The sequence below is a fragment of the Galleria mellonella genome, unplaced genomic scaffold (genome assembly GCF_026898425.1).
Source record: "Galleria mellonella isolate WM207_F2 unplaced genomic scaffold, CSIRO_AGI_GalMel_v1 utg905, whole genome shotgun sequence".
NCBI classification, from domain to species: Eukaryota; Metazoa; Arthropoda; class Insecta; order Lepidoptera; family Pyralidae; genus Galleria; species Galleria mellonella.
In genome coordinates, this window is record NW_026442174.1 from 2,266,205 (window position 1) to 2,286,546 (window position 20,342).

At 31.1% G+C, this 20,342-nt stretch overlaps 1 protein-coding gene across 2 annotated transcripts in view; it reads right to left on the bottom strand.

The window, feature by feature from the left end:
• The window catches only part of LOC128202370 (limbic system-associated membrane protein-like), a 73,502-nt gene extending 56,451 nt beyond the window's left edge, over window positions 1–17,051 (bottom strand). The window contains exons 1-3 of one of the 2 annotated variants that reach the window (XM_052902507.1): window positions 16,818–17,051; window positions 14,827–15,053; window positions 3,559–3,686 (exon numbers count right to left, since the gene is read on the bottom strand). In XM_052902507.1, coding sequence (XP_052758467.1) covers window positions 3,559–3,686; window positions 14,827–14,899 — 201 coding nt within the window. In that variant the 5' untranslated portion in view covers window positions 14,900–15,053; window positions 16,818–17,051. Of the gene's footprint in view, window positions 1–3,558; window positions 3,687–14,826; window positions 15,127–16,817 lie in introns of both variants that reach the window. The other variant, XM_052902508.1, reaches the window with a different exon arrangement.
• Between the last annotated feature and the right edge of the window lie 3,291 nt (window positions 17,052–20,342).

A 20,342-nucleotide genomic window follows, 5' to 3' on the forward strand; every position in this document is an offset into this window, starting at 1 on the left:
AGAAAGTTTTTAACTTTCATTATTATAGTATAGTATAGTAGTTCAGTAACGAACCAAAACTAGTAGTTAATTATAGTTTGTTTGAATGTAGTTAGAGAGAAGAGATATCATTGATATATATATATATATACATGTAGTGAAATAGAAATAATGGCGTCGTTTTAATTAAGTATTCTACTAATGAAAGTGAGTTCTGTATGTAAGTATTTAGTTTCACCAGTGTAATACTCTCTTAAAATAACGCTAATAATATATCTAATAATAACTAGCTATTTACTGCTACTTTTCTCGTCTGCCAATAGAAATATTGATAAAAAATGAAATAATTAGCTGACAAAAAGCTGACCCGTTTTGAGACTCTATAATGAAAATTTAAGGAGACAATATAGGATACTTTTTGTTCCAGTCACTGAACATTTATTTATTTATATGATTACCAACATAAGATATTACATTTCAATACAATACACTGGTAGATTAGATGTAACTGTTCTTACATTTATAGGCAACTACAACATGCCTTGTATTTGATAAATATTAAACATTAAACATTTTATGATTACACAAATTAAGTCACAGGTAAAAACTAGCAATGACGTAATGAATAACACGTGAGTCCTCAGGAATGGCAACGCATGAAGAGTATCATGGGCGAAAAAGTATACTCTATTATGTCCATAGTACTGCTCATGTCTATAGGCGACGATTACCACTTTCCATCAGGTGGGCCGTCAGCTTGTTTGCCATTGTAAGTTGTATAAAAAAAATCTGTAAAGGATATCGGTACATTACTTCTTGCTAATAGTAATGTAAAAACATTCTATCCCACTAATGTCGTAAATGCTTGGACTGAAAATCGTTTTCTATTACCTCCAAGTAATGGCTCCTATCAGGTTATTGGTCATTAAGCCCATACAATGTGACCGTACGTTAATTTTGACTATCCATTAAGGCAATATTCATTGTTCGCCGTGTTTATAATTTCATATTAATAAATTTAAAGGTATCCAATGGAAATATTAACTTTATTTTATAATAGCTTTGTTGGTTGTTTAAAATTTTGTAGTCAATGAATTCTATTCGTATTGTGATAAAGCTCAGAATTGTAAACAGGTAGGAATTGATTTTTTATTTGAAGACAGTTTCAATTTGTTGTTACATATAGAATTTCAGGGAAATGACTGTGATTTTATGAAGCGGAAACCTATGTAGTGTAAATAATAAAAAGTTACATGTATTTTATTTTTTTTATTTTTAAATGTTATGTTCATTTTTTAACGAAATTTATATGTATAATGGGAATTCTGTGAAATTATTATGTTTGTCATTTTCGATAAATTTGTTTTGACTTCCTCCGGAAGTCTTTTTGAGGAGAGACGAGAAAGAAGGAAAGAGAACGAGACGACACGTTGTGACGTAAAGCATCGTTCTTTTCCCGAAGAAGACTTCTGGATGAAGTCGAAACAATTGAAGTCGAAACGCAAACTTAGTAAGTTCATACAATTCCCATTATACATATATATAGACATATATATAGATATATTTTCTTATTGAAGCAATCAATTTTGTTTATATAAAAAAGAGATTGTATTTTGTGTATTTGTTTGTACATCGTAAACTAGTAGTACTCATACTTTTAGTCTGAACTGATGAAGGATATTTGGTCCACAGATCGTCATTGCCGTAGAATACTGACGGATCTTTTTATATGTATTTATATGTATGATCTTTATATGTAATATTTGTCAGATCCGTCAGTATTCTACGACTATGACGAGATATTTTTTTCCTTTATGTTTTTGTTAACTTGTGTTACATAAATGAGCCTTTTCTATAATATCCGATTTAGACTATTAGATCGATTCTGAAATTTTGAGTACTTTTTTTAGACCTTCTAATGAAAAAATTCAAAATATTTTTTATTTATTTCCATTGCAAATTGTGTGGGCCAACTATATGTAAAAGTACAATTTTTGAAATTTGGTATACCAAATCTCAAATTGATAGCTTTTTTAGTTAGACGTATGCCTAATTGCAAGTGCCGGGGAGAAAAGGACTGTTAGTAATGGAGACTGAGAATCCCATTGCTAGCAATATACCCAACCAGGTCGACCTTCTCGCGGTTCTCCCTGGAAACTATAATGGTTAATTCCTGATGAATTCATCATGATGGGCTAACTGGCCTGTTTTCATTCTCATCTATCATCCTTCACTGGTGCTCCGCCAGCGTATCCCGTTAGCGCAGGCGGGGTAACCATACCATTTTCACCCATCAAAAAAAAACTGCAAGTGCCAATACACCTGCCAAGCGTGGAAAATACTGTTGAACACTCCCTTATAGGGAAGGACTATGTTCAGCAGTGGCCAGTGGCTGATATGATAATAATAGCTGAAGATGGATGGACAAACAATATCGTACCACGATTCGAATTACTCCAACTTTCTCCTTGTCCCCTCCTTGAACCCTAAAGAGGTCAGAATACCTAAACATCACGGACTCAATTATCACTACAAAAGATTGATTTTCAATAAACTTAAACTATGTACTTTTGACCTGGCAAAGTCAACAGAATAATTAGCTAATGATGGAATAATTAAGCGTGTAAATAATTTAGTATCCAGGCCTATTAATCAATTATTAGTCTGTGCCATTCGAGAACAGTCTCCACTTTTTAACTTGATATCGATGAAACTTCAATGCGGAAGATATGTCTCACCTTGAACTTCTTCATTACATATAACACCTGACTACTGGCTATATCACCTTCTTTATCAGAAGAGAATATTAGTACTACTGTTTGGGTGAATGAGTGAATGAGTATACTCTATTCGCATTATACAATATAGGAAATAAGCAAGACAATTTACAAATACAACGATATAATTGTATGAGTACAGTAAGGCGGTCTTATTGATCTTTCCAAGACAACCTTAGGGTAATTGACTAATTGTTGTACAAGTAGGTATGATAGTACTGTATAATTAAAAAAGTACCTTTATCGAATTAAAAAATAAAATTATAAACTATATTACAATATATAATCCTGTACATATATGTTAAATAACGTATGTACCTAATACTAGGACATATATAAATATAGGTACAAGGAAAACAAATTATCATAAAATAAATAATTATATAAATACATAAATAAAGAATGCCAATTTATGAAATTGATAGGATTTTTAATTTATTATTTATCTTTTACTGATTTAGTATGCTTTATGATGATATGGTAATGAGAAGAAGTGATGAGAATTGTCATCATCTGATATTGACCACGTTATCAGAAATAGAGAGTTATTTATTATTTTATTTAATTAACTCTTTATTGCACCAGAAACATAAAAATATACAATGACAATTAAATAATTCAAGTGAAATACAGTAACATATAAATACAGATTGATATATATATGTGTGTGTATATATATATGCATAAAAAGTCCTTGGAAAACAGTTATTCTTCACATTAGATCTATGATTTTACTGCATACACAATGCAGTAAAAGTTATAGCTCTAACATCAATAAACTTAAGCATCTGCGAATACTTACTTTATGCTTTCCAAGATTGGAAACAGCACAACCAAGCACTGCTTCTCTGCCTAAGAAGAAAGTGTGATTTCCGATTGGGCGTTCAAATTCGGGCTCTTCCGAAAACTTCTTCGTTGTCATTTGAGAGTCTGGAACAAAGAGTACCTCATTAAGTTCTACGTAGGATAGACAACAATATCAGAAAAAAATGTTTGAGTAATAATTTTCTCCTTCAAATATCCTATGGATTCCTTTCAATCTGAAAAGTTGACTGTAAAAGATCCCTCTATGGGATAAGTCCGCCATTGTATGTAAAATCTTTTTTTATGTGTCCAATGTAAAGTATGTGCAATAAAGATTTACAGCAAATACCACGAGAATAAAGTTCTTATTTTTATAATAATACTCAGGCTGAATTTTTTATGATGTTAATAACTTTTATCTTTCAAAATGATGTCTTATTAATGTAACTAATTTTAATTATCATTATTGCTTTAGATATTAATCAATTTAAAAAAAAGTAAATATAAATAATGGATAAGAGAGATTCCTTAGTGGCGATCCCGTACGGGTAATATAATGAAGGACGATCCCCCACTAACTGGAGTGACGATCTCAAATGCACTGCAGAGAGTCAGTGGATGCAGGTGGTTCAGGACTGTTTCTTATAAGGGATGCCTATATTCGGCAGTGAACAGATAATGCCTGAATTGAGAACGATAATGATGTAAATATTCTATTTTTTGTACGCATACTGAACGCCACTCGTTTTTTAATCAAAAAGCTGACAAAGATACTATGAGGCTAATACGATAATTTTTTTTTTTTATTAATTACTCTTCTACTGGTTCCCTACTAATTTTGTCAAGATTGTAATTATTTTTAGTAGAACATTATCTTATATCACATACATAATTAAAATGTTAACTCATAAAGCACAGACTATTAAATCATGTCCAATACGCTCTCGAATTTTATGTTAATTTTATATAGCACTTGCTTTTGCGTGCTATTTCGTAAGCGACCATTTCAGATGCAAGAAAACCAATGAATTTAACCACTTCTAGATAGAGTATCAAAATAAAGCATATACCAAAGTTCAAATTAGGGCTTCAAGAATATAACCGTAAAAATCGCATCCAAGTTGGTTCGGCGGTTTTTGGGTGATATCAGAATAAACATACATTCATACTGTTAGACAAAAATTATAAAAAATATTTTGGCACCTATTGGTCTTATTAAGACCCCTCATTTGCATTTGTGTGCTATCAAGATGACTATCATCAACACAGTATAAATTGTTATGATGGCGACCTTCACGTTTAGACTAAATAATCTGCTTACCATCACCTGGGACGTGGTCACTTTGACTAGCTTCTATAAAAACAAATACTCATGGAATGACCTTTTATATCTACAGGGCCGAATTCGAGTGAACAGGCAGCGAGACCACATGTTCTTACAATTTCATTACTTTTTATTCAAGTATCATGACAATAAATAATTATAAAATTAATTAAAATATAAATTAGTATTCTATATACATTACAAGAATAATTTATTACCAACTTTGGTATAATACCAATTTTAACGTTTTATTATATTTAAAGTAGTTAGTCTGATTTTTATTGATAAATGTAGGTACACATTTTATCACAAGATGTTTAAGAAAATTAATATAATTTAAAATAAATATCTAACACGAGCAAAATGCCTCTGGTATTGTAGGCATTCATAGGCTACAGATAGTATTATATTATCTGTGGCTACGGTAACCGCTTACCATCAGGTGGAGCGTATGCTTGTTTACCACCACAGTGGTACAAAAAATATACATACGTAAAAATAAAAAAATAAAACCTAATAATTGTATTAGTATGGCAACTACTCCAACAAGTTATTTAAGGAAAATTGTATAATTTTCATACAATTTCCTGTTCCGTGAGTTGTTAGTTTAATCATTAGCATAACTATAATGAAATTCGCAGTTAATGAATGTTAGAGCCGTCTGGTGTTTAGACAGTCTTCTGAAAGCATAGTTCCATTTGCATATAGAAATGTAATTTTTAAGTCGAGCAATGAATTCAAGATTATGTTTGTTTTTAACTAACTTACACTAGCCTTCCATTTAATATTAAACTTTAATCATTATTAAATCAAGAATAATTAGAAAATAATTGTATTATATTATAATCTATGTAAGTAATAAATCTATAGGACTATAATAATATATTACATAATCTATCCTTGTACTGCTTGTTGTTCTATATATATATATATATATATATATATATATATATATATATATATATATATATATACTAGATTGCCAGCTAATCATTTTATCTCTCACTGCATTAATTTGGCTAGAAGAGACCTCTTCAGAGATGAGCTTGCCCTTGCAAACTACTTGTTGTATCTTTTTTTACAAGTGTAAGAAAGAATATATATATATATATATAGGAACAAAGAAAAATATTGAAATGAGAACAGCATTTATTTTTGTATTTTTAAAAGTGCCTAAAACCACAACAATAGCCTGATCCTCAAGGGAGTCAGGTATTAGACATTTGGGAGCACCATCCTGAACATCGAGATGCGAGCTAATTCACAAATGTTCGTTTCCTAAGTTGATCCGACTAAGAATCGAACCCGAAAACTCCTTATCGCAAAGCAACGTGCCCGTTTTGTACAACGAAGACTTTGTACAAATGTCGATTGCTTGGGTACCTCTGTACCATTCGTGTTTCATCCGTGAAGCAGTTGTGTTTGCATGGTTGTGTTTCAGTTTGAAGGGTGGGATATGGCATGAATTTACTGGGTACATAGGAATAACACCTGAATCCTTAGGAATGGCAACGCATGGGGGGTATCACGGACGAAACAGTATACTCTGTTATGTTCATGGTACTACTCATGTCTATAGGCGACGGTTACCACTTTCCATCAGGTGGGCCGTCAGCTTGTTTGCCATTCTAAGTTGTATAAAAAAAAAACGAAGATTATTGAAACATTAATATATGATTATCCAAAAGTTAAAGAGAATGTTTGTATGATAAATAAAAAAAATATAAACTAGGTGACCTTTCCATTATATTCTATGAATCAGAATAGTAGGTACTAGGTAGAGTTATACTTTTACATTATTATTTCTTTTATGGGAAGTTCTTCATTTTAAATTTTCATAATGTCATTGCATACCATAATTTACTTTATTGATTGTGAATCTACTCGGAGCGTAGTATGTCGGATGTAAATTAGTATAATTCAATTAATTTCCTTCTGTAACAACTTCGTAACAAAGTTCAAAGTTGCGCTGGTGATAGCTACCCGATAACTTTACTCCCTTTTGTTATTATCAAGTTTTAAAGTTGAAAGGTATGTTACTAAGTACTTGACAGGTATTTAGTAAGTTGGCCAGTGATAGTGGACTTGGATCGCTGGTCTTATCTGTTACTAATTTTTAAACGCAACTTCTTCTGTTAGAACGGAATTTATTAATGACTACTCTATTTCTAATGGTATTTCTTATTTATTAATTTATAAATTGAAATTAAAATAATAATTAGTGATTCATAATTGACACACTTAATTAGTTTAAATCATTTATTTATTTATTTTTTGTCAAGAATTTGCCCAGCTGGCTTTTGGCCACAACAGAATGTCAGTGTTTTGCTCTTTTGAGGGCAAAGCAATAAAATGAGTTGTGATCATTTTGTGTTACTCTGTCACATTTGCGAAAAATTATGTTACCTCTTTTATTTACTTTCTTTTTGTTTTTTTTTTTATATATGTATTCTTTTATTTTTTTTTTTTAAAATATGTACCAATATCTAATGTTATTTATGTACTGTAAGAGATGCAAATTAATTATATATCTGTTTATGTAATGAAGATAAGTACTCTAAATCTTTTTCCATCACGAATGCTATACGTATACCAAATTTCGTTATAATGAGTCGGACCTTTAAAGTACTAAAAAGTAATAAACAAATTATTACGGTTAAATATAAATAATTGGAAGTTATAAATTACTAGTTTCCGCCATCAGGGTATATTCACTGACCAGGATAAAATATTAGCCAAATTTCTTCTAAATCCGATAAGTAAATAGTACATATAGTAGAAATCCCATATATGCCAAATTTTATAGTGATTATTTAAGCTGTTATAGTGTTTAGCATTAATAAAATAAATGTGAAAGATTGTACTGATCGATGCCTGGACATTTGTTACTATTTCACGCAAAAACTACAAAACGAATTTGCATAAAATTTTATATACAAGTAGGTTATATCCTAACTTAGCACATAAGATACTTTATATGTCGATTTATACAAGTAAAGCAGAGAAATACAACTAGTTTATAATATTAGTAATACTTGTTTTTACTACATTTATACTCTTTATAGGTTGAGGATATCTGTGATACTTTGTATCATGATTGACTATGTTTGACCTAATGACATTACAGTCCACAATTTAAAATCCATTAAAAAGTTTTTCCGTGTGTTTCAAAATTATCGGTAATCAAACATTACATGTACTATTTCCATTGCACGTCACTAGATACTAAATCGATTAACAGAGAAACGATGGTATCGATCATAATTAATCGATACTCGTTGTTTTCACTCATAACAATATAATTAACGTTTAATATCAATATTCTCAAATTAATCTATAGTATGAAGAGAGAAGAAAAATAAATAAGAAATATAAAGTAATGCAAAAAAAAAATTACACAAAGTTTTAAGCAATATTCCAATAATCAAGCAATACCATCGATTATATTGATGGCTAGTTCAAAATAATGTAATCGGTTGCTAATAATAAATCCTTTATGTACATTAATTGATAGTATTTTAGTTAATTATATTCGATTTATTAATAATAATCGAATATAACTCCAATCGAAATATCGATATCAATCATTATTTGGCAACAGTAATCGCCGTGTAGGTCCCGGCATAGAATGGATCACCCGTTCTTTTACCGTAGGCAGCAGTGTCCCTCTTAAAACATCTGTAAAAGCCTAACTGCGGTTGCCAACCTGCCTGCCAAGCGTGGCAACTACTGCCAAAACTTCCATTATGGGGAAGGCTTATATTCATCAGTTAACGGCTGGAATAAAAATATTAAAATCGAATATCTCGTATTACATAATGATTGCTAGTTTTTTTTTTGCAAAGAAAAATTTACGCATTGGCGACAATCTCGTGTCTGGCAAATTTAGTAGCAGAATTGATTTTGCTCATTTTGATCCTGCATCCATTATCAACCGACTACAAAAAGAGATTTTATATATATTCTTTATTGCACTAAAACATACAGTAACAACAATAAGTTAATAACAATGTTAGCAAAGGCGAACTTATCTCTAAAAGAGATCTCTTCCAGTCAACCTAACGCTGTGGCATAGGAAGTAGTGAGTGGGCAGTAGTAGTGCAAGACAGATTTCCATACAGTTGTATTTTTTTTTACGTTTGTTACCTTATAACTCCTTCTGTTCTAAACCGATTGGAAAAATTCTTTTTTGTCTGAAAGGGTATACTTACAGTTTGTTTCCATAGAAATTTTATCAAAATCAGTTCAGTAATTTAGTTTTTAGATCAAAATAACAAATTTTGTCACACTTGAAGTTTTTTTATGGGGGTGGGCAAAATTTATAATTCTCTGCCAAGGTATTTATCTACCAAACCTTAATGTCAGCTATTTATAGGAGAATTTCAAGTGTATTAGTCCTTTATAAACATACATACTTAGATTATATAATACACAGAGTATCTGCATACAAATTCTTCGAGAAAACCGGATCAATTTTTTTTATACAATTTTTGCATAAAAAATAGTTACAAGCGATTCCTCCATAACTTCTATATTTATTTTGTCTCATAAATTCTGTAGCTTTTTAATGCGAAAAAAAAACTCATTTTATTTATTAAATAGTTAAATACCGATACGTCAAAATACATTGCGTAAGTATATAGAACATTATTTAAAAAAAAAAACAAAGTCAGCTAATTGTCAAAAAAATTACCTGTTTTTGAGGCTCGATGCCTCTAAAACTATATATACTCTAAATCTATATAACCTAAGTATACACAGAAGATAATAAAAATAAAAGTTAAAAACACGAGCACAATAAAATAAAACAATTCATTTGCGTGAGTCAAGATAGAGAATGGAGTGTGTTGCTTCAACATAATGCGCAAATATGCCAATAATCCATACCATAAAACGAAACAGCCTTAAAACTGCAATAAAACAACTGACATAAAAAAAAGAAAACAGAAACAGAGGGTAAAACGTCGAAAAATATCACACGAGGTCAATCGGGGGTGGCTTCTACCTGTCACCAAATGGTAATGCAGGTGTTCTATGCAGTCAATAATCTTATAACGCAATAGATTATTAAAAAATAAACTTTTTAGAAAGATTTTTATACAACTCACAATGGCAAACAATTGTTGGCTCGCCTGGTGGAATATGGTACCCGTTGTATAGACATAAACAGTATCAAGGACGTTACAGAAAATAATACAGCATAGTACCAGGGAGAAAGGGATTGTTAGGGATTTTGAGAGAAACTTTTTTTTTTCCAACAAGTAATTATTTAGTAAGTTATAAGTAGACTTGTTGAAAAAAAAGGGTTCTTTTAATCCTGGCCTGAATGTCAACCTAATCCAGTAACGTTAAGGGGGGTTATCAGTAATGCGGACTACCAGTTCTATTGCTAGCAATATACCCTGTCAGATCGACCTCCACGCGGTTACCCCTGGAAACCGTCGTACTGAATTCCAGGTGTATTTTTCACGATGGGCTAACTGACCTGCTGTTTCATTTTTACTTATCATCTTTCACTGGTGATCTGCCGGTGTATACCAATAGCACAAGCGGGGTTACCATTTCATTATCATCCATTAAAAAAAAATCTAGTCACGCGGTAATACTAGTACAAATTCAAAAGTTTGTGAGGATATATGTTTGTCACTTTTTCACACAAAAACCACTGAACCGATTGAAATTTAATACACGGATTTATTATTATTGAGAAATATTCATGAAGAAAAACCTATAACACTGCAACCTCTCTTTCTAAAGTTCGCTTTCAAGTCAAGGATTAGAATTTTTACATGTTCTTTGCAACATTATACGAATAGGTTATAACTTAACCCAAATTACACTTTGTGTACTGATTAATGCGTGTAAAACTGCAGGACATAGCTAGTTGTTAATATATAATTAATACAGTAAGAACTTAACTAACTAACTAATAAGATTGTTTTAGATTTTATAATTATTTCATCACAAAACTACCTTAAGCGATATACTAAGTTTAATTAGCTTGCCATCGGCAGGCTACTTAAAGTGCTTAACTGATTTAATTTTCAAGTCAAATAACTTAGCTTGCTTACTGTACGCTGCTTATTATTACTCGCAAATTTATTATCACAATCATTTTCGTGTCAAAATTCAAAATTAAAATTATCTTTATAAAAACAGACTTGAGGTGGCAAACAAGCATACGACTCGCCTGATGGTAAGCGGGTACGGTATGGTACGGTAACTCTACCGTAACATGTACAATACCAAAGGTATTACGCGAGTGTTGCCGACCTTGAAGAAACCTCTTTACCTCTCTTTTGAAGAACCCTATTCTGTAGTCTCCTAGGGAAATCTCGGCAGGGAGCTCATTCCATAACCTGAGTGTTCGTGGGAGAAAACATCTCTAAAACCACATTGTACGCGACCATTTAAGCTGTATGGTATGAGGGTTTACCCTTTTGAGCGTTAAAAAATAAGGATAAAAAACCTTTCCTTCTGTCTTAACATCACCTTTATCCACTAAAATATCAAGGAGTGCATTTAATATTTTTTCCCTACAATGTTAAATAAAATAGAAAATAAAATTATTATACAAAATAATTCTTTTAAGCCAAAAGTTTCAATCGTATCGGGGCACGTACAAAGGGCCGGGGAAATGGTCAGGTCGTATCGGTGTGATTACGCTGAACCAGCTCGTTATACGGGAGAGATTTCCAGCTATTACAGATAGAAATTCGTGTTTATCAAACTCGTGGAGCGGATGACTAGCACTTTATTAAAGTGAATATACTCGTGTATGGAGGCTCTTATATAATTTTGGCAGTTCGTTCTGACTTTAAACACTTCGATATTCAAATTAGGAATTCTTTCGAAATATTTTTTTTTCCAGCTACTAAGAAAATCGGACAAGAATGTGAAAGACAGAAAATTAAAAATCTACATTCAAAGAAATAAATATGAATGTTGAAAGTAGGCTCGCTTTGTAACAATGAATTCTCATATGCTCTTCAAAATAGGAAAATAATTTATAATATTAATAAGGATCTCTCGAGTTAAACTGACAAAAAATATCTCAAGAAATCCATTTCCAAAAAATATATATAGTTGTTTCGTTTTATGAATTTATTATATACTAACTCTATCTTATGTCTTCATCCGCGTGAAGTACATAAATTTAATATATTTGCTAAGTTAGGATATAACCTATCCGTATAACTAATTTCACTTAAATCAATTAAATAGTTTTTGCGTGAAAGAATAACAAACATTCTTCCATCTACACCTTCATCCATTGTTACAAATTTTCTAATTTATAATATTAATAGATAGATAGATAGATAGATACTCTTTATTGTTTCCTCCAAAAGATTACAATAGTAAAATTAATATAAATATAAATAATTACAAGAAATAATCACAATGAGAAAACAATGGGCGACCTTATCGCTAAGAGCGATCTCTTCCAGGCAACCTTTGGATGGAGAGGAGTAATTATAAACAATAATAGAATCATTAGTATATCTAAATATACAGATATTACAATAATCTGTAAATAATTAATAGTCCTAATAACTGCATATATGTATATTGTAGAGAAATATTTATCATCGCGTGTCAATGCCTAACTAAACGATTTTAGTAGCCATTTCCTATCTTTATATCACATATTTTTCAATTAACGTAAATATATTTGGATTAATCAATAATATAAATGAGATATAGTAAATTTATGTAAAATATTGATAAATATCGAATTCGTACATATAAAGTTCTGTTTTCAATCGACTTCATAAATAAGGAGGTTTTCAATTAGGTTAAATTTTTTTTTGTTACCTTAAAAGGCAGTCAGTTTGGAAAATTCTTTTTTTACCTGAAAGGATACCAATTTGGAAAATTATCTTTTTGTCTAAAAAGATATACTTAGAGATTGATTGCACAGAAATTTTATGTCAATCTGTTTAGTAGTTCAGTTTTATCAAATAGTTAAAATAGTTATTTTGATCTAAAAACTGAACTCGCTGAAAATATTATATCGCTTTTTTCTATAACCCTTACTAATATTATAAATGTTTATTATATGCCACTTAGAATGACAAACAAGCTAACGGCCCACCTGATGGAAAGTGGTAACCGTCGCCTATAGATATGAGCAGTACCATGGACATAACAGAGCATACTGTTTCGACTATGATACTCCCCATGCGTTGTCATTCTTGAGGACTCAGGTGTTATTCCTCTACATCTTGTAAATGCACTCCATATCCTACCCTTCAAACTGAAACACAGCTATACAAACACAATTGTTTTACGGTAGAAACCCGAATGGAACAGATCCAAGCAAACGACTTTTGTACAAAGTCTCACTCTGGTAAATGTAAAAATTAATTTGTTCATTGCTTCTTTTTTGTATGTCTTAAATGTAATATATCGCTATAATCATATAATTATACTTCTATTATTAGCAATAACATAATGTCTCAACCGATCTATTTTTCGGCTGTCTTTGAATTTTTTATGTCTCCTAACCATAATTTACACCGTTGATCGCCAATAAATCAACGGTATCCCTTTCCTGCCCTCATCTTTTACACACATTACCGGCTCTGTATTCGGTATTGTGTAAAATATTTAGGCAAAGTATAAAATAAATAATATTACAGTAAGTATTTTATACATTGCCTTTATATACTGTTATTTTGTATAATCGGGTATTCTAATCCGAAATTAAACAGATTTTGTATAAATTAACTTACAAATAAACACAAATATACTTTTGTTACAATAAAGAATATTTTTTTTAATATATATACGTTGTATTTGTAATAAAATTTATAACATTAATAAGAATTATAAAAATATTTTGATTGATCAGTCAGAATCTTGCTTGAGTCTTGTCCACTGATACAAGTATTTAAGTTACTTTCGATAAAAATACACACAAGTCAATTATACAATAAAATTATAATAACCATTCTAAAATACATTCATGCCCAGCCCTGGTAATCATCCTAGAATGATCTGTGCCTAAACAAGAATACGAGCGGTCCTTTTAGCTATACACAAGGATATGTATGATCCCTTTTTCAGGGGTCAGAACATCCCTTCCCGGGGGGATTGTTAGTAAAGCAGACTAACAGCCTCATTGTTGGCAATATACCCTGTCAGGTCAACTTCCCCGCAGTTCCTCCATGTGGAAACCATGGTTTCAGGTGTATTTATTCATTACGATGAGCTAATTATAATAGCCTTTGCATTCTCTTCATCATCCTTCATTGGTGCTTCGCCAGCGTATATCATTAGCGCAAAAACATTAAATAAAATTCAAAAAAAAATCCATCCCTCCTTTTAAAAATAATCCTAAATACACCAATGTTTATAAAAAAGTCGTTTGCTTGGGTACCTCTGTCCCATTCGTGTTTCAACCGTGAAGCAGTTGTGTTTGCATGGCTGTGTTTCGGTTTGAAGGGTGGGATATTGCGTGAATTTACAGGGTAAAGAGGAATAACATCTGAGTCCTCAAGAATGGCAACGCATGGGAGGTACCATGGGTTAAACAGTATACTCTGTTAAGTCCATGGTACTGCTTATGTCTATAGACGACAGTTACCATTTTCCATCAGGTGGGCCGTCAGCTTGTTTGTCATTCTAAGTTGTATAAAAAAATTCACTGTTCATTTAAGTTTAAATAAATAAATATGTCCTAAAAATATACATACAAATAAAAATATACAACGATAGAGATCAAACGTGATAATGATGATGATGACGACGATGATTAACTGCTTGCGCTGCTTCTTCATAAGTGATCCGCAGATATTTTTAAAAGCAAATTTGTTGGACACTTTTTTTATGTCAATGGGTAGCGCATTCCAAAATCGTAAGGCCTCAGAAGTGAAGGTAATAGAAAAAAACAGTTGTTCTAAGTTGTATAAAAAATATTATCATTATCAGGTAACTTACCTTTGACTGCCAAAGTGGGTAAAAGCACGAGAGCCTGAAGCAACGACCAGATGCATGTCCTTTCGTTCCTCATACCGCCCTCATGAACAATTCACCTTATATCACCCAAAACAGTACATTTCATTCGAACAGAGTCGTTTCGTACATTCATTACGTTCACTGCCAGTTTATTTGTTTTTTTTTCTCTCTCTCTTTTTTATTTTATTCCCCCATTTTGTTTTATATTACTACGTGTGATGTGTCATATAAATTATTTAATGCATGATTTATTTATAATATGTTTACAATATTTTATGTTGACTGTTGATTAGTATTAAATGGACTTTATTTTGATTTCTTTTAATTTTCTAAATAAAAATGTATCGTCGTCATCTTATCAGCCTTTAACTGTCCACTGCTGAACACAGACCTCCTTTATAAACCTCTTAGATTATGCTAATAGGTGCCACATATGATAGGCGGGTCGACAACCGCAGTTAGCCTCTGGTAATGTTTTAAGAGGGACGCTGCTGTCAATTCCTTTATCATTAAGATCTCATAAGGATATAGGTAACTTTATATTTCGGTAAACAAATATATCCTAGTCACGCGAACAAAGACATGTAAATATTTAAACTGTAATTTGAGAAAGAGAGGAAGAGAGAGAAAATAGATTAATTTGCACCACAAGTTTGAATAATAATATTAATAATAAATAGGTATATTAGATTCGAATTTAATTTAGTACACAAATGCAATAATACACTAATCAAGAATTCTCAACAAAATACACCTTAAATACACCGGTTATCATTTTTCGCAATAAAATTATATAACGTGTACTTCTGAAACTTTTAACAATTTTAGATTAAAGAGCACGAATAATTTTACGCAGTATTTTTATGGGAAACAATTCGTTCACAGTTATTTGTCAATTAAAATGAAGCTATTTCCTTGTTGTTTACTGAGGACCTGTATTAATTGGAGTGTTTGACTCAAACAACAATGTTAACATTTTATTACTGTATATTTTATTTTGTAAAAAAAGAGTCTTGATATATTTTAAACAGTATTGATTGCTATTTTTTGTATAATCAATTATATTACTTATTGTATATAGTGTATAAAAAATTATATGTAGATTAAATCAAGATTATATTATATACTAAATTTATATAACTGTCTCGCCAGCAAAGATATGACAGTATTCCTATATTATACATAGATAGCCGGATAATTCAAAATGTATTTAAAACTAGTTTTTACCCGCGACTTCGTCCGCATGAACGTAGGTCAATATTTTAATAGATTTTGAAACATCAGATCAGAACATTAGCGTGCCACAATTATTTTTTATAATTTTACTTAGAGGGAAAATAATTTTTATTTTATTCATACTACTCATACAGAGATGTTATCAAAACGATATAAATGCTAAATCTCTATTTTTCATATTTTCGGAATAAAATACCATGAGTCCATGTTAATAACCGATAATATAGCTATCTATAGATGAAGGTATTACTAAAATTAGTGAAGCATGTTTTTAGTATATGCATGATTATCAAAATTTTTTTTTCTTCTATCTAATTATTTATTAATGGTTTAGATTTTGACATGTATCTGTTATATTTATACTTTGTCATTTTCTATTTTATTTCAAATCACTATATATTTTATTACTTTACGCCTATATTAAGTTTTAATTTAATAATACACTAAAGAGGATTTTATGAATTATAAGAAAAAGATACAGAAAAAAAATACATAAGTCTTTTTTAATATTTACAGTTTTGTAAAATATAAGAGGCAACTTTTTTTATTTATATCCTAAAGTTACAGCAGCGAATTGTAAAATTTAATACTGGACAGGCATACAAACGTTTTAGAAAAAAATAACTCAAATTATTTTGTCGTCGTGTTAAATTGAAATCCATGGCACAACGAGGGAATAATTATTCACAAAACGAAAAAACATTCGAAAACAAAGTCCATTCAATACAATTACAGACCTATCACAGTTCAAAACAAAGAAAACTTCATGAAAGGTTTCTCTTGATATTTGAATATGTTACAAGCACTGAACAATCTGTATACAGCGACTTGTGTTTATTTAAAATCGCAAGTAATCTCAATATTTATAGTCCCGATATTTCGCGATAGATTATAACGAATACGCTTGTGGCACTCGACCGCTCCGCGCCGCGTTTCGTAGCACACTGACTGAATCCTGAAGTCCTGTAGTAGCTACGAACACGCCGAAGGCTGCGCGTTATGGGCTTGTGACGTTTGCCACTTTTTGCATGCGATATTTTATTAAAAGTGTTTATCAACTTTTGTTCTATCTTTAAATATGAAAACGCATACTTTGTTTTTTAATGTCTTTTTTATTACTGGCCATTTATAGATTTCTTATTTGTTTTTTTTTACAGATTGTTTGGGGAAATAGCATTAAGTCTTTTTTATTTGTATTATATATATTTTTGTTTAATAAATTCTAATAATATGAAAAATACGAAAGTTTGTAATGATGGATAAGTGGATGTATGACTATTACTCTTTCACGGAAAAACTGTTATTTTTTTGTATGTATATGACTGAAGTGGCGAACAGATATATGGCTCGCCTGATGGTAATCAGTTACCATAGCTTATAAATTCTTGTAATATCAGGGGTACTACGCGCGTATTGTCGTTCCTGAAATAATCTCTTTACCTCTACTTAAAGAACCCGATGTTGTAGTCTCTTGGAAAAATCTCGACAGGGAGCTCATTCCTTAAACTGAGAGTTCGTAGAAGGAAACATCTTTAAAATCGCGCTGATAATTAAACTTTGTACAGAGGTAGGTTATAACCTAACTTAATGTATAGAATACTATATATACTGATTCACGCGTTTAAAGTCCCAGGATATAGTTAGTAAAATATAAATAGATGCCGTGTATACTATTATCAAGAGATAGCTTTTACCAGTTATATTTTTCCTATGTTTTTATTTGAAATAAGATAAAAACCTGCATGATTTTTTTTTTATTAAAATCTCTTTTCCTTATCTATTTTATTAATAAATCACTATTCTATTCTTATATACTCCTTTTCGTAAATTATATTTTATTTTATTTGTTTTGTGAATTAATTATGGCAATTATTATTAAAAAAAATAATATTATCATATCATATACCATATCATCGTCATGTTACCTGTCCACTGCTGGATATAGGCCTCCCCATAGACTGCCATAAAGAACGGTCCTGAGCCACCTGCATCCACTGACTCCCTGCAATACATTTGAGATCGTCACTCCATCTAGTATCTAGTAGTGTCACACTGCGTTTGTCCGTACAGGATCGCCAATCAAGAACTATTCTTCCCCATCGGTTGTCAGTTCTTCGAGCTATGTGACCATTCCATTGCTACTTTAGAATATTATATAATAATATTATATAGTTAATTAAGACGTGAATGTTTAATTTCACCTTGAAACAACACTAAATAATTTTTTAAAATCTTTATCCACATTTCAGGAAGACCTGCATGTATATATATATATATATATATATATATATATATATATATATATATATATATATATATATATATATATATATATCCACCAATTTTAAGGTAATTAAGTGTGTATCAGTTAATGGGATACGTTTATTAAACTATTAATTATAATTTAATATTTAATTTACGAAACGATTGTAATTAAAAATTGCAATAATTTTCTTCAAATTTCTGATGTCTACCATTTTGAATCTCATGACTATAATACATCTCATGACATAAATATAACCAGCGTCTAGGCCCGGATTCGCACAGTTTTTTTTTTTTTTAATAAAGTGTAACCTTTATTGCTCAGCTCATCTCCTTTATTTAATAATGCAGCTTTCTATAGGTGAAAAGATTTTTAAAATCGGTTGAGTAGTTTTTGAAATTATTCATTAATCTTTTTGTATTGGATTAATAAAAAACACATACAAATAATATTAGTTTAGTTAAATGTGAAACTCACATTCACTTTGTTTGTTTGTTATCGCCTAACGCCTTAACTAATCACTGTAAAATTTGACATATATAGAGAAGGATATAGGTAACTCTTTATCCCAGTCAATGAACGAAGTCGCGAGTAAAAAGTAGTTACACATATTTTTCTCATATTGTTGTTAGTATTTCATATACCAAAAACCGAATTATTCTCCAGAGGGAGACTTTGTACAAAAGTTGATTGCTTGGTTACCTCTGTCCCATTCGTGTTTCAGCTGTGTTTCGGTTTGAAGAGTGGGATATGATGTGAATTTACTGGGTACGGAGGAATAACACCTGAGTCCTCAGGAATGGCAACGCATGGGGGGTATCATGGGCGGAACAGTATACTCTGTTATATATATATATATATATATACAAAACACTATTTACTTCATCATCATCATCACATCAGCCATTAACTGTCCACTGCTGAACCTAGGCCTCCCCAATTATGTGCGTTCCGGAATAGAATAGGCCACCTCTTTCTTTCTCGTGAATGACGTAAGAGACTAAGGGAGCTACGGTCGCTTGAAAAACCCAAATTGTGGTTGCCAATCAACTTGCCGAACATGACAAGTACGGATTAAACCGTCCTTAGAGGGGAAGACTATATTTTAGCAGTGGACAGTTAACGGCTGATCCAATACAAAAAAATTGCATCTTACGACACCCACGGGAAAGAAATGGGTGGCCCACTCTATGCCGGAACCACACGGCTCTCTTTCTAACTGTCTAGTTACAGTTTAATTATAATACAGATACGTATATAGATAAACAATGTTATACAGAGAAAACAACTAACAACACGAAACTTGAAGTTCCCAATCGATACACTTTAAAGCCCACATATGCCATTAAACTGGTTTGCTATACCTGTTAAGGCAATTTCGTGTGTATTAAGTTGGTAACACTGAAAACTTTGGTCATTAGGACAAGGCCAGTAAGTGCGGGAGCCCGTTATGTATGCCAGATACTGCCAGGTGGGACCACCCGTTTGGGCACAAGTCACAAGAGGATGGCTGTTAAATTATATACATATTTACTTATTTTTATCTATAAATTTCTTTATTATGTTATAGAAACATATATAAAAAAATGTCAGGCATAAAATAAGTACATAAAAGGTGTAACTAATGTACCTAAGCGGACTTATCTTACTTATATAGTAAAATTGTAACCAGACAATGTCTTTATATGGAAAATGTCAAAGAAAAGTTAATATGGGGGAAGGGTGGTACAATCTCTCAAAGGTAAGACCGACAGATGCCAATAGAGTAATTTATTTTAATATTATCTATCATTCTACTTGTTTCGGTATCACACAAAAATTGCTGCACCAATTAAGATGCGGTTTGTACAGTGATGTTTCTGAAGGTTTAATTTAAAATCTGGTTTGTGTTGCATTTTACATGTCATCGAAACGTAATCTTTATTAGTTTTCCTACTTCTAAAATCCACATATACAAAATAGCATGCAAAAGGCCAGTTCCAAATAAAAATATTTTCCA